Source organism: Loxodonta africana, chromosome 10 (assembly GCF_030014295.1).
Source record: "Loxodonta africana isolate mLoxAfr1 chromosome 10, mLoxAfr1.hap2, whole genome shotgun sequence".
NCBI lineage: Eukaryota > Metazoa > Chordata > Mammalia > Proboscidea > Elephantidae > Loxodonta > Loxodonta africana.
In genome coordinates, this window is record NC_087351.1 from 109,518,675 (window position 1) to 109,533,486 (window position 14,812).

The window sequence follows — 14,812 nt, forward strand, 5'->3', positions numbered from 1 at the left end:
ACCTCCTCAGCTCAGTAGGGTGTCCCATGACCCTCCACAGCATCCCCCCATTCCATCACCCCCACTACACTCACACCTGAACCTGCCTCACTTATTTCCTTGTTCTGTGTTTCCTGTGGGCCTCCTTGCAGCGGGGGGACCCTGGACCCCTGCCTCCCACAGCATGCCCCATCCAACAGGTCGCCTGCCGTGGCAGCACCCTGTCCATGCTCCTTGTCTGGCAACTGACTGTGGCCTCTCTCCCTGCCCCCCCCCCCCAGGAGTCTGTGTCCTTATACAAACAGACAGGTACCCACCCAGGCCCACCTGGCCTCCACCTTCATGTGCAGGGCTCTGGTCCCCTGCACTTACTGGACTCACTCCTCCCCCAGGGAGATCCCCCCTTACAGAACTTTCCTGCAGCTTTAGATCCACCCTTTAAGGTCCTTCTCCCCTCGCCGCTCTTCCTTACTCCTTGCTTCCATTCCACAGTGGCCTCCATCCCCTCTGGCTCATGGATAGAGCCCCCCATTCCCCATACCATTCAGTCCCTTCTGGCAGGACCCCGGGCTGCATGTGTGATTCCCTTGGGGGCCCTCCCACAAACCTCGTCCAGAACGGGGGTGGGGAGGAGGAGGACCCCTCCCCAGAAGCCCTGGCTGCGGCAGCAGCCCCTCCCCAGAGGTGAGCTGGGCTGTCCCTGAACACACCCCTCAGGCCTGGTTCTGTCACTCCCTGGGTGCTCAAGAGGACAATTCCAGAAACACAAGAGCCGGTTTCCACTGGACCATACACCACAAAGTGGAACTGACTGTCGGGGAGTCCACCCCCAGGTCATCCTCAGTGAGTGGCTGTGGGGGTGCCCAGCAGGATCATGACTCTGAATTTACAGATGAGGAAACTGAGGCACAGAGGAGTGAAGCAACTGGTATGGCTGCAGGCTGACCCTCCAAGATCAGGCTCAGAGGTGAGCATGGACCCTGGAGGCCTCTGGGGCTGACCAGACTGGGGATTGGACACAGAGCCTGGGAGGACAGGGTTCCCCCAGACCCCAAGAGGTTGAGAATATGCTAAGGATGCCCCCAGATGGAGGTAGGAAGCCCCCCGGCCCACCTCCTCTTTGCTCCTCCCAAAATGAGCCACTCAACAAGCCACTTTTGAAATCAGCTTTATATCAAGCTGTAGAAACCCAGGTTCCATCCTGAGTACACTCATATAAAAGCAGCACTATCAAAAAATAATATTAATTACATCAAACACAAGAACTCCTTACAAATGTACAAAGGCATCTGTGCACCACTTACATGGGCCAGTTCCTGACCGAGGTTTTGAAAGACAGTACCGGGAAGAGGGGGCAGAGCTAAGAGCTCTGGCTCCAAAGCCCCCACGGCTCCCTCCAGGGCATAAACTGTCCCCCAGGGACAAGCAGGACCTTGGGGGTAAGCAGAGGCCTGGGAGGGGTCCCTAATCCTGTGCCCCACCTGAGGGGCCCCAGGGCAGGGGAGGGATCAAGGTTGTGGTAGGCAGAATGACAGCCTACAAAGACGTCCACGTCCCACTCCCCAGAACTGTGGCTATATTAGATTTCATGGCAGGGGGGAATTCAGGTTGCCAATCAGGTGACTAAGGAGCCCTGGTGGTGCAATGGTTAAGCACTCAGCTGCTACCCAAAGGGTCATCCATTCAGCCACCAACGGCTCCATGGTCTAAAAAAACAACAACAGAAAAAAAAAGAACAACTATCTGCTCCCATATAGATTAAAAAAAACAGCCTAGGAAACCCTATGGGGCAGTTCTATAGGATGGCTATGAGTTGGAATCCACTCAATGGCACCTTACAACAACAACCCAGGTGACCTTAAAACAGGAAGATGACCCTGGGTTATCCAGAAGGGCGCAATGTAATCACAAGGATCCTTAAAAGTAGAAGGGGCCAGAGAAACAGCAGAGTGAGGACTGCACCCACATTGCTGGCTTTAAAGATGGAAAGGGGCCATGAGCCAAGGAATGCGGGAAGCCTCTAGAAGCTGGAAAAGGCACGGAAATGGACTACCCTCCAGAGCCTCCAGACGGGAAGCGGCCCTGCTGACATCTTGATTTTAGCCCAGTGAGACCCATTTCAGACTTCTGACCTCCCAATTGTAAGACAATAAGCTTTTGTTTTAAACCAAGTCTGTGGTCATTCGTAGCAGCAGCAACAAAAAATTCATACAGAGCCCAAGGGATGAGAAGGCGAGCTTGCCCTCTCCTGGCCCAGGCCTCAGCCAAGATTACAGGAGGAGCGAGTGTTTAGTGGCAGGGCCCATAGAGCACCTCTGGGGCCTGTCCCTGTGTAGTCCCTGGCCCAGGTGTGGTAGATGCCAAGGTCACCTGGGACCACCCATGGTGGAGGAGAGCATTGGGTGGGGGGAGGCCTGCAGAGGGGGCAGCCTGAGCTCCAGGGGCAGTCTGGAGGGGGGCTCGCTCTGTGACCTCACAAACCCCTGCCACCCTGTGGGACATCTGAAGACCTCTGCAGGCCCCAGTGAGAGCTCATCTCTTCTGCCTTTCTCTTCCACTCATGCCTTCAATCCACAGACTTGCTGAGCCCAGCTCACCTTGGCCCTGGGCCGTAGGAGGCAGGTTGATGAGGCTCGGCCCCAGCCCCAGAGAGCTGGGAAGAACACTCAGACCCACCCAAGAGGATGACAACTACGAGGCAGACCATGGGAGGCCCCCATGATGGCAAGTGGCCAGAGTCTCTAAACCCTGGCCACACTCTCCCTCCCAGCCCCCTCCTTTTACGCACGCACAATAAACTATAGTTTACAAAATGTTTTCTTCAGCGTTGCCTTGTCAGCTTCCCACGATGAGTGCTCTTGCCCCCACAGGACGGAGAGGCAGGAGGACCTGTCCATTCCAGCCACCCAGGGGCCTGTGTCTTGGTGGCCGGGGCTGAGCAGGAGCAGCAGCAGAAGGCAGAGGCCTGTGAGGAGCCGTCGAGCCAGGGCTGGTCTCAAAAGGTGGCCCCAAGTTGGGTGTGGTGCACGGAGCCCACAGATGTTCAAGGCAGGTCGGGCTGCAGGAAAAGCTAACCAACCTTTATGAGCGAAAACAGGGGGTGGGCAGACTCATGCGGCCCAGTGCTGATGTCCAGGATGCCCCGGATGCTTCGGGCTTCACCGCTCGACAGGTTCCCCTTGATAGCCAGGATGGCATTCAGGTGGCCTTTGCTGACAAGGAGAGTGTCTGTCAGCCCAGGCCAGTCACCAACAGCCCTGCTCCCACCTCATCCCAGCTTCCCTGACTCCTAGCTGCTGCCACAGGACCCTGCAGCCAGCCCCCTGCCCACCACCCTCCTAGCCACACTGACCCTGTCAGTCTAGATCATGCCAAGCTCCAGCCCCCCTCAGGCCTTGCACTGGCTGTTCTTCCTGGAATGCTCTTCCCTACACTCTTGAGGGTGAGGCCCTTCTCACCTTTAGGTTTCAGCACAAATGTCACCTCCCCAAAGAAGCCTTCCCAGCTCACTGTCTAAATTCAGCTCCTGTTATTCACAACCTTGGTTATAACTCTCCTTATGCCTTGCAGTTGCAAGTAAATAACAATAACTTTGCTATTGCTTACCCTCAATAGGCTGTAAGCTACATGAGGGAAGATTGAGACCAGGCTTTCTTGCACCTCTTTGCATCTCTGTGCCTAGGACAGAGCCTAGCACCTAGCATGAGCTCGTTAAATAACTGTAGATGGGAAGGGTGAGTGGATGGATGGACAGGTGGGTGGGTGGGTGGATGGGTGGGTGGGTTGGTGGGTATGTGGGTTGGTGGACGGACGGACGGATGGATGGGTGAGCATATGGATGGGTGAGTAGATGGGTGGGTGGGTGCTTATACGGGTGGGTAGGTGGGTGAATGTGTGAGTGTGCAGATAAGTAGTTGGGTAGGTGGATGGGTGGGTGAGCTGACTGAGTGGAAGACCAGATGAGTGGGCGGGTGGATGGGTGGGATGGGTTAGTCAGGAGCTGGGCTAAGGTAAGCTGGGTCATTCCACCTCAAATCCTGTCTAAACTTTCCCTACCATGTCAGAGGGCCCAGCCGAGAGAGAAAAAGATGTCCCTGGCTTACCAGGCCCTCAGGCAGCCAGGGGCTAAGTCTCCACTCCAGAACAGGCATCACCCCAGGGCCCAGGGCATCTGGACCCGAGGACACTAGGCTGAGTGATAGGTGCCAGCTTCACTACTGACAGGCCACCGCCTCTAGCACATCCCTGGTCTCTCTGGCCTCAGTTTCCCCTTCTGAGAGGCTAAGAGTGTGTGTTACAGAGCCAGGCTGCCTGGCTTGGTAATCTTGGCTCTACCACTGACTAGCTGTGTCACCTTGGGCATGCTCCTTTAACTCTCCAGGTCTCGTCTGCAACATGAGGACAGAAAGTGGTGGCCTCATGAGGTCGTAGTGAGTGTCAAATGAATCCCTGGGGAACAGCATCTGAGCTCCAAAGGCCCTGAAGCCCACTAATTCTGCCCTGCCAGGCCTCTGACCACAGACAGTGGGGTCTGGCATGACCCTGCTGACTGCTCAGGTCCTATGGTGACCCCCATTCTCACCTGAAGTCGGGGTACCAGGTGGCATAAGTGGCCACCTCGATCTTGATGGCATTGAGGTCTTGCAGGCGAATGATCTCAGCCAGCCTGGGAAGGGCAGCACTCAGCCAGGCCGCGGGGGAGCCCTGCAAACACAGGCCTTGTTGGTGGGAGACTGCCCCTCCTTGCAGGGCACCAGGGGCTGTCCTAGAGCCTGATGGGGCTCCACAGGGGCGGGCAGGCTGCCTTACGTTCTGAGTGCAGAAGCGCTGGATAAGGTCCGCATTGCTGAGGATGTGCCCCGCCAGGTGCTGCTGCTGCTCGGCTGTCTTGAGGACCAGGCGTCGCTTGCTGAGGCGGATGATGTACTCCTTCACCAGGTGCAGGTGCACGGCCTCCATGATCTCCTAGGTGGGCGGGCAGCCAAGGTGGTGTGAGCTGCCACTGACAGGGAGCTCACCACCTCCAGCCAAGCCTCACGGCCCTCGCAGCCTGACATGGGAGTCCAGGGAGAGGCAGGTGCCACAGCAAAGGAGCACTTGTGTGTATGTGCACATGTGTCTACACACATGACCACATATGTGTCAGGACAGCCCCTGACCGCCCAGCCACCGGCCCAGCACCTATGTGTGTGAGGGCACACGTGTGTGTGTGATCACATGTGCGTCAGGACTGCCCCTGCCGACCCTGCCACCAGCCCGGCACCTACATGTGCGTGTGCTTATGTGTGCTTATGTGTGCATGCATGTGTGTGTGATCACATGGGCGTTAGGGCTCCCCCTGCCTGCCCAGCCACCAGCCCAGTGCCTACGTGTGCATGTGTTCATGTGTGCATGTGTGTGTGTGATCATGTGGCTGCCCCCACCTGCCCAGCCACCAGCCAGTGCCTCCTCACCTCCCGGAAGCAGTCCTGTAGTTCTGAGAACTCAGGAAGCCTCTCACTCACGGTGGTGAGGATTTCCTCCAGGGTCTCCACCGGGGCCGTCCAGCGGGTCTGCGTGAACCTCTTGAACAGTGGCTGCAACAAGAGAGGCAGGATGTCCGGGAGGCCCACGAGGAAGGACGGTCCCCGCAGACACGCATACATAGTAGACACACACGCACCAATCTCTCTCCCAGACACAGGGGAAAGAGGGGAGGCCAGAGGGGCTGGGGCTCCAGGACTCCCAGGGGACCCAGGGGAGACTCAAGTGTCTGTTTCCAGGCAGGAAGTGGAGGCGGATCTGTTTACACTTCTCCTAGGTCCCCAGCTGGGGCGGAGGGCCCAGCACACCCTTCTGCCTGCCCAGAGGCCTATTCCAAGCATCCCTCTTACATAAACAAATTCCTGCATAAACAAGGCCATGTGCTTGGCTGGACCTGTGAGGCCCAGTGCCAAATCATCCAGGGTCACCGCCTAGGCCTCCACCACCAGCTGGCCACAGGGCGGGTGTCAAGCTGCCCATGGAGTCCCGCCCTGGGAACAAAAGGAGCACCCAGTTGGAACCTATGGGGCAGTTCTACTCCATCCTATAGGGGCGCTATGAGTCAGAATCAACTCGAGGGCACTGGGTTTCTGGGAGCGAGTGTAGGCAGGGAACCCCTTCCTCTTCCTTTCAGGGACCCCTACCTAAGCCCTCTGCCACAAGATCTAAGGGGTTTCTGCAAACTCCTGGCCCACCGCAGCCATGGTGGGCAGCTGCCAGGGACATAGAGCACCAGGGGGTAAGAGCTGGGTGTGGAGGCAGCAAATGGGCAGGGAAAGTTGAGCAACCATGTGCAAACTTGGGGGCTAGGCTGGGTCTAAATGGGGGCAGGGAACAGAAACTTCCCCCCATATAAACTCATGCCCCTTGCCCCCCCAGCCCTGGTGGTTCTGCTCAGGCCAAGCTTACTCAGGATGCACAGCAGGTCTAAGGTCAAGAGCCCTTCACGGCTCCCACCACCCACTGTCATCAGCCTCACAACAGCTGGGCCAGCCCAGCTTTCCACAGCCTGGAACCTGTCCCCTCCTGGTCTTGGCTCCCTCCATTCCACCCTCCTGGAGGACCCTCTCAGCCCCGCCAAGGGGAAGAGGCTGCAACTACCTTCAGGTCCAAGAACAGGTTCTGGAGCAGGGAGTCAAAACCGTGACTCTTGATCTCATTCAGTGGGGCCAGTAGGTGGCTGTGGGTATCCTGTAGTGTCTGCCACCTCTGCTCCGCGGACATCCTAGAGGGTAGAGCAGGGAGGTCACACCAGCCCTGCCCAGCCTCCAGCCCCACACCCAGGGACCCAGCTAGCCCTAGACAAGTCTTCCTAAACTATCTCCTGCACTCTGGGACCTTCAATGACTCCCATGACCTGTGAGCTCAAGTCCAGGTCATCCCATCCAGGGTCCTCACTGGGCAGGAGGGCCCAGCCTGACTTCCCAGCGCACACCTACAGTGACTCAGCCCAGTTTGCTCCCCACCTTGATGGACAGGCCTTGATTATTGTATGGCTTTGTAGAGTTGTTACAGTATCAAATGAGACCAAGAGGAGGGCATTCGTTTAAGGGTTTGACACAGCAGCACTTGATAAATGCCCGCTGCACCAGCCCTGCTCACTTCCCCCACATCTCTGCTGAAGCTGCTCCCGTCTCCATCCCTGCAGCCCCCGCTCTCCACCTCCTAGCTACCCTTTCCCTGCCCCAGGCAGCCCCGGGTTTCCCACTCCTTCCCAGCCCATCACCACCCTCACCGGAAGGACAGGCAGTTGTTGATGTTGGCGATGACATTGGCCCTGTAATTTTTCAGCTGTTTGTACCTTTCCAGAAATTCATCAAAGGCGCGCTGGTAGCTGGTGAAACCGACAGGAGCACATTCAGGACCAGCACAAACACCAAACACAGGAACGATACCAGTCTCAGCAGCCCCACCAACCGCCCTGGGTCTAGAGCCTTTTCCATTCTATCAGCTCCCCGCGGCCCAGAGCCCAGCCCCCAGGGCTCCTGCAGAGGGGCCACCAACAGGCTCTCCTGTCCCACCTGTCCCCAGGTCCCTCCCAGCTGGAAGACTGTAGGGGGGTGGGTGGCTTCAGGAGTCCTGGGGGCCACAGAGCGCAGTGGGGGCATGGGGAGGGGGCAGGGTCTTACTCCTGGTGGGTGTACCCTCTTTGCAGCTGAGAGTGTGAATGAGTGGGGGAGGAGACAATAAGCTCCAGGTAGAGGTGGCATGGCCAGGTCACCTGAGCCTCAGTGAGCAGGGCAGGGGGGAGAACTCCCGCCTGGACAGGCAGACATCCTAGGGGCAGGGAAGTGGGGCTGGTCTAGCTTGGATCCCCACCTGGGGCACAAAGGAGGGGTTCTGGCTGCTGGGGCCCCCTCTGGCACTCACGCACACACACCCACCTCCTAAAGAATCCAACCAGCTCCAGCAGCAGCACCTGCTTTATTTGCATGCCCAGGTCCGCAGTGATGCTCTCAGCCTTCACCTGACCCTGGGAGATGATCTGTGGGGGAGAGGGGTGAGCCAGGCAGGGCAAGACTGGGGCGGGGGCAGGGTGGAGCAGGAAGGGGGCATGCTGGAGTAGGGCAGAGAGGCTGGAGGGGACCTGTTTATGCACACAGGGGGTGAGGTGTGCTCAGCGCCCACACACTCGCTTGCACAGGCGTAGGCTGTGTGTGGGCACCGTGTACACAGGAGACAGACTGTGGTACCTGGATGACGTCGATGGCAAGCTCGCTGTGACAGTGGCCGTCCAACCTGTGTGGGGGCACATCTTTGGCCCAGTGCTGTGACTCCAGCTCCAGGGCCCGGGCTATCAGCTCCTTCACATTGGCCTGGGGGTGGGGGACATGCCAGTCACGTGGGCTGGCCTCCCACGCGGCACTGAGCCTGCTCTCTGCACAGCCGTCTACAGTGGCCTCTTCTCTGCCCCCTCCCCTGTCCCAAATGCTCCAACTTCCAGAGCCGCCCCCGGCCAGCTAGAGAAGGCAGCTGAGGGATGGGTCCTCAGAGGCCCAGGGACAGTGGGCCTGGGCCCTGCCCCGACCCTGCCCACAGTTGCCCAGTTAGCAGCTCCTGGGCCCTGACTAAACCCTACCAGCCCTCTGCCTGGCTGTGCCACATTTTCTCTGCCTGGCTGTTTGCCAGTCCAGCCTTCTGTCTGTCTCCTGCCCACATCCGGTCTGTGTCAGGGGCCTCCCCTGTGTTTCCTTCCCACAGCACCCGTCCTCACCCCCAACTGAGACTCACCACCTCGTTGGACAGGAACGTGGCCTCCAGCAGCTGGATCTGCTCAGGGGGCAGGAGGCTCCCCAGCCTGACCTCTTGCAGCTCAGCTGCCAGCTTGGGGCTGTTGATGATGTCACTGTGAGCAGAGGGAGGCCTCCTGAGGAACTGCACCACGAGGCACCATCCCTCAAGCCAGAACCCCTCCCAGCTCCGTCTTGCAGGCCCAGAGCTCAACCCCACCCCTCACTCCAGCTTTCGCATCCACCCAGTGTGGCTCAGGCATCCCACCAGTCCAGAGGGTGGGCCAGTCTGGCAGGAAGGGCTGCCCCTGAGGTTGGGCGTCTCAGCTCACTCTTATGACGTCTCTGCGGGGCTGCAGAGTTCCCGGGTGACCTGCCCAGCCCTGACACTTCCTGAGGGCCCTTTGTCCGCCCAGAGGTTTAAGAATGGCCCCCTCTGTGCCCCTGGCTATAGGGATGTCCCTTTGCTCCCAACACTCTGGCCACACTGGCCTTGACGACTCCTCCCTGGATACCGCTCCCCATCCCCCGCTGGGTTCCCATGCCCAGCTCAGCCTCAGCTCCCTGCCCTGCTAACCCCCACTGGGCTCTGGGCCTGGAGACTCTGAGGTCACAGGGACAGGAAGGCAGAGGAGCCAGGTGCCCAGTGCTTCCTGGTGAGTCAGGACAAGCAAGAAGGAACTAGCCTAGGGCTGGGTCATATACCCCAGCCCCTGCCTGGGGCCGGATTTCCCTGTGCCCTGCTGACACCTCACCCACCGCCCCCACTGGCCCTTCCTCCTGTCCTCCTGAGGGAGACTGACCATCAGCACCAATGGATCCCATTTGACATTTGCCAGGCCACCCAGGCCTTCCCCACAAATATGCCTGAGAACTTCAGATACTGCTGACCCTGGCTACACCTCCAGACTTCCTTCCTCCAGACTGTACACTCGGGGCTGAGGGCAGCAAGGCTAAGACTTGCAGTAAGAACACTGGCCTCCTGGGCCCGGGCATTTTCAAGGAGGTCAAGTCCCTCCCCACCCAGCAGTGGCCTGTGTGAATGGTGAGCATACTCTGAAATCCATGAGGCTGGGTACATAAGCCCGCAACAGCACTGCCACCTTCACCTAAGGAGTTCCAGGCTATGAAGGCTCACTGGACCACCCTGTGCAGGAAGGGTCTTTCCAAGAGACCACCCGGCCCTGGCTATCTGCTGGCTCTCCTGCCTGGGAGTGCCCCCATAGCCAGCCAGATAAATGCAAATACTGATAAGCCCTGCACAGCTCCCAGCATGCCCGGGCCTCAGGCCCTTGCCCCAGCCTTCCTCTCGGCCTTCCTCTGGGCCTGCCTTCTCACCTCCCCTGCCTGGCTCCTTCACTCTTTACACTGTGTGCTCCCCTCAGGGTAAGGTGGGCTCCTATCTAATGCTGCCTCCTCCTCCTCCTCCTCCTCCTCTTCCTCCTCCTCGGGGATGATTCCCTTGACTTCCCTGCTCTGGGCTCCTGCAGTCCCTGGCCTCCTCACCAGATTGGGAGCTCAGGAAATACTAACTGAATGAATGAATGAAGAGGTCCCTGCCATTCTCTATGCCTCGGTCTCCCTAATTGCTGAACGTAGCTGAGCACCTGTCTTAAGTCCAGGAAATCAGTGATTCCAAGGCCAAAGCAGACTTATCCCAGGTCCTGCCCCTATGTCCACGTTCCGTTCCAACTCCACCCAGCACTCCTTGGAGTCCAGGCTCCGCCTCTTTGAGCCCAGTTTCTGACCCTGCCATCTCAGATCTGGGCCCCTGGGCGTACAGACCCCTCTACGTGCTCCCTGAAGTCTGCCCCCCCCCCCCGCCCAACAGCCGCCCAGGGCCCCCTCGCCGGCCAGCCCTCCCCTCGCTGGCTGGCTGCTCACTTGGGGTAGAGGTTCTGCACCCAGACCAGCAGCATGTAGGTGTCGCGCTCGCACAGTTCGAACTGCGCCATGGCCGCCACCTGGGCCGCGAAGCACTCGTGGTAGCTCTCGGCGTAGGCCGTCACCACGTCGAACTCGGCGGGGAAGAGCGGCTTGAGCCGCTCCACCACGGCCTCCAAGTCTTCCTTCATGGTGCGGCCCATTTGCAGGAAGGTGCGCTCCGCCTCCGAGCGGCCCTCGGCGCCAGCGGCCACTGGCTGGCCCAGCCGCTCCTCGGCCACCTGCGCCACGCCGCGCCGCCACAGCTGCAGCCAGCGCCGCGGGCGCATGGTGGCCAGCGTCGAGCCCTCGGGCCCCGCCGCCCCCCGGCGGTCTTCGCGCTCTTGCTCGGCCACCACGGCCAGCGCCTGGCGCAGCCGCTCGGGCGCCGCCTCCAGGGGCCGCCGCAGCACGCCCAGCACCTGACCGCGCAGTAGCACGTAAAGCGCCTCCACCTTGCTCTGGCGCTGCACCAGCTCCTCGTCGCTCGCGCCGCCTGCCGCCGCCGCCTCCAGCAGCTCCCGCTCCAGGGCCAGCAGCGGCCGGGCAGCCTCCAGGCGCCCTTGCTCCAGGTCCGCCTTCAGCTCCTCCACTGCGGCCAGAGCAGCGGGTTAGCGACGGGGCCCGACCTCTAAAGGGATAAGTCACCTCCCGGGACTCCCAGAAGAAGAGGCTGAGACCCAGATGATTAAGTGGCTTGCCCAAAGAGGCGAGGCAGTGCCCCAAACAGGACTGATGCCCTGGTCTCCCACTGCCAGGCCCCCAATATTGGGGAGGGGCAGCTAAAAGCAGCCCTCCTAATCTGTCCACTGGGGTGCAAGGAGTGGCTCGTCTTCTCTGACGAGCCCCCACCCTGCCCAGGCTCTGACCCAGGTCCCGATCCCACCTGAGCCCCAGCCCACCTGTGGGCAGCCCACCATCCAGCGCTGGGCTGGCCTTGGGCTCAGACTCCTGCTCCACTGGGCTAGGCTGACTCTTCTTTTTCTTCCCTTTGAAGACGTTGAACATTTTGGCCAGCCCTTTCGACTTCTTCTTCTCCTTTTTCACAGTCCCCTCCTCATCCCTCTCCAGGGCTGCCACCATCTCCAGGGGTGGCGCCAGGTCCTCAGAGGAGGCCTGTGACATGGAGGCCTCAGACTCCCCCTCTGATGTGGAGGACAGCTTCTGGTGGCTTCTGGGGAAGTCAAGAGGCCCTGGCACAGGCTGCTCACCCGGGAGGCCCTGGAAGGTGGTCATCATCTTCAGCATCACTCTGGCTCAGGTCTGCAGGTAGGAGGGGTTGAAGGAAGGGGTCAGTAGCTACAGTGGACAGCCCCTGGCTGAACTCCCAGGCCCAAGCACATAAGCATGCTGGATCTGGTTTCACCCGTACAACCACCAGGGCTCTGATCATGCCCTGGCCCAGATGAGCACCAGCAACCCAGTTCCCCCCAACCATGGGTGTCTCACCACCCACAGCTCCTCTTGCAGTACCCCTGGCCCTCCTGAGAATAGCTTCTAAAGCAGAGAAGAGGCAAGAGGCAGGGTACGCCAGCCCACCCAGACGAGGGGGCCGTCACTTCATTTTGGCAAACCCTTCCTTGGCCGCCCACCCTCCGAACAGGGAGGAGAGAAATGCAGGGCGTGAGCCCCCATGCTGGATCCCAGCAGACCCTGTCCAAAGTGGCCAGGGCCATTCCAGGGTCACAGAGTACCTAGGGCCTGGCTGGGATGAAAACCCAGGCCTCCTCCTGTCTAGTCCCCACCCACTGCTGTCTATTCAGCTCCTCTCTTGCCTCATCTAGCAGTGAGGCCTTGGAGGGATGCCATGAGCAGAAACATAGCCACTCCTTCTAGGACCATGAGGGAAGCAGAGCCTGACCCCCTATCCCAGCCTCCTCAGGCCCACAGAAACCACAGCACTCCCTAAAACAGAATCATTCAGGGCTCACCTTCAGGGGCAGGGAAGAGGCCTTGGAGAACCTTTTATGTAACAGTGGGGCAAGAGGCTTCGCAAGGCCCAGGGCAGCTTGGGGTCACTCAGCAACAGCCCGGCTCCCCAGCTCCCACCCCACCCTGTGCTCCCAATGGAATGAATCATCATCACAAAAGCTTCCACTTCTGGTACTCTTCTGGGGGGTCCATCCCCTCTCATCCACGCTACCACTGGGAGGGGTGTTATTTTCCTCATCTTACAAAAGTGCCCGGAGAGGTTTAAAATGTTCCTAATGTCAACAGCTTGGTCTTGGAACTCAGGTCACCCGATCCAGAGCCTGGCTCTGCCCCTGCCTCCATATACTCCACTGCTGTGCAAGCTGCCTCCAGAGAGGCAGGACCCTCCAGGAGAACTTGGCTGACCCCTGGGAGGGGGCAGGGCGGAGCTGAGCCTCCCTGGTAACTACAGTGCCCACAACCATGGTACCACCTGCCTGCCCCACCCCTAAAAGTAAATACATCAAGCCAAGCCAGTGACTTGTTTAACCCTTGCAACTGCCCTGGGAGGTGGTAGGAATGAGGCATCATTCAAATGGGGGAAACTGAGGCGGGGGTGGACCAGCTTGCCGCAAACATACAACAGGCCTGGGGCTCAAATAAGGTCTGCCTGGCTCTTCCCAAAGCCCCTGCTGCCTCCACCAGCCAGACCACCGTGTCCCATTTCCCGAGGCAGAACCCTGGAGGCTTGGCCAGAGCCACGTGGGGGTCAGTGAGTTGGGTTCCTCACCCTCAGTCCCAGTGGCCTGGGCAGATCCCTGAACTCCTAGACCTCAGCTGCCTCCCCTGTGCCATTTGGCCTGAGAGTCCCACTCGAGGACCCAGCAGGAAGTGCTCTGGGGAGCCACAAAGCCGAGATCCCCAGGTGCAGGCCACCTGACACTGCTGCCCTGCCCTCTTGCCACCCAGCTAGCTTCCCCTGCCAGCCCATCTCATTCTCAGGCAATCCTCCACAGGAGTTGGTCTGGCCAACTAGCTGCTCAGCCCTACCCTGGGCACCCAGGCCTCACCTCTGCCCTTCTTCTGGGAAGGGGGCTGCCCTGACCACCTGGCCCACCACTGCCCTCACTGTCCCACATCTCCCAGTATGATGCAGCTCCTCGTCCCCGTACAGGTCAGGCTCCTGCAGGTCCCTGGCCCAGCATCTCTGTTTTTTCCCAGCTGCTGCCCAGAATCCTTGCCCCATGCTTGGGGCAACTAGTGCAGTGGAAAGAGGGCTTCGAGCTCGGCTGCACCATTCACTAGTTTGTGGACTGACCACACCACTTCCTTCACAGGCCTCAGTTTCTGCATCTGGGAAATGGGGATGAGGGCACCCACCTTACAGTGCTGCAGGAAGGATGTGGCAAAACCACGCAGCCCAGCGATGGGCACATACATGGGCCTTAAGTGCAGTTTAGAGGACAGGAGGAGAGGCTGGCCTTTAGGCCCCAGCAGGGGTCACTGAGGCAGGAAGAGGCCTGCCCAGAGTCACACAGAGTGGCCACAGCCTGTAGACCAACAGTGGGGCCTTCGCCAAGCCTCCTCCCTCCCCAGCTTGTCCTCAGGCTCACACACCCTCAGCCCCTCCCGGGATCAGGGCTGAAGCCACGAAGCCTCCCAGTGGCCTCTATGCCTGGCTCCCAGACAAGGACCCCCAAATGTAGAGAAGGGAAGTGACTCGGCCTAGGCCCACAGCCCAGCAGCCACGCCCTGGGCCCCCCTTCCTACTGTCCGATAGCAAGGAGACCCCCGCCACTTGTTTCCATAGCCCCGGCCCTCCGCCTTTCCCACAACAGAGCCCTGCGCTGGAGGCGCCAAACCGGCGTGCCCTGCGCCCTGACGGGCAGACGCTCAGTGTAGGGACTTCAGTCTCCCTAGCAGGAGGACTGCCGAGGCCGGGGATCCCCCCCTCCCCAGACATCCCGCTTTCTTGGTACCCTCCGCCGCGCCGGGCGCTTCCTCCCGGGACCTGGCCGGGGAAGCGGGGCCGGGGCTGGAAGATGCGCGGAGCGGCGGGGCCAGACGCGTGGCGGAGGTCACTTACGTTGTCGGACCGGCGCAGCTGTCCTGGCAGAGCCCGGCGCGGCCTGAAATAGTCACGGGCCCCGCCCGCCGTCCCGCCCCCCGTCACCGCGGAAAACCCGCGGGCGGAGACCCAGCGTGTCGCGGTGTGGGAGTCCCGGCCCGGCGCTGGCGCGCTGCCC

At 60.1% G+C, this 14,812-nt stretch overlaps 1 protein-coding gene across 1 annotated transcript; it reads right to left on the reverse strand.

The window, feature by feature from the left end:
- Positions 1-1,131: 1,131 nt before the first annotated feature.
- TNFAIP2 (TNF alpha induced protein 2) lies at positions 1,132-14,761 on the reverse strand. Its single transcript, XM_064292928.1, has 12 exons — positions 14,653-14,761; positions 11,558-11,918; positions 10,617-11,247; positions 8,734-8,848; positions 8,196-8,318; positions 7,887-7,987; positions 7,238-7,336; positions 6,604-6,727; positions 5,433-5,555; positions 4,789-4,944; positions 4,562-4,683; positions 1,132-3,191 (listed from the first exon to the last, which is right to left on the reverse strand). Exons 2-12 carry the CDS (start codon positions 11,901-11,903, stop codon positions 3,050-3,052), a joined length of 2,082 nt encoding a protein of 693 aa, XP_064148998.1. The 5' UTR covers positions 11,904-11,918; positions 14,653-14,761; the 3' UTR covers positions 1,132-3,049.
- Positions 14,762-14,812: the final 51 nt, after the last annotated feature.

Bases quoted from the DNA above. Each gene is read 5' to 3' on its own strand.
- TNFAIP2 (XM_064292928.1), bottom strand. From the start codon at position 11,903: ATGCTGAAGATGATGACCACCTTCCAGGGCCTCCCGGGTGAGCAGCCT. The intron at 8,849-10,616 runs GTGAGCAGCCAG...CTCTGCTCACAG, and splicing joins GTGCAGAACCTCTACCCCAA to TGACATCATCAACAGCCCCA. The intron at 6,728-7,237 runs GTGAGGGTGGTG...TCTACCCTCTAG, and splicing joins AACAACTGCCTGTCCTTCCG to GATGTCCGCGGAGCAGAGGT.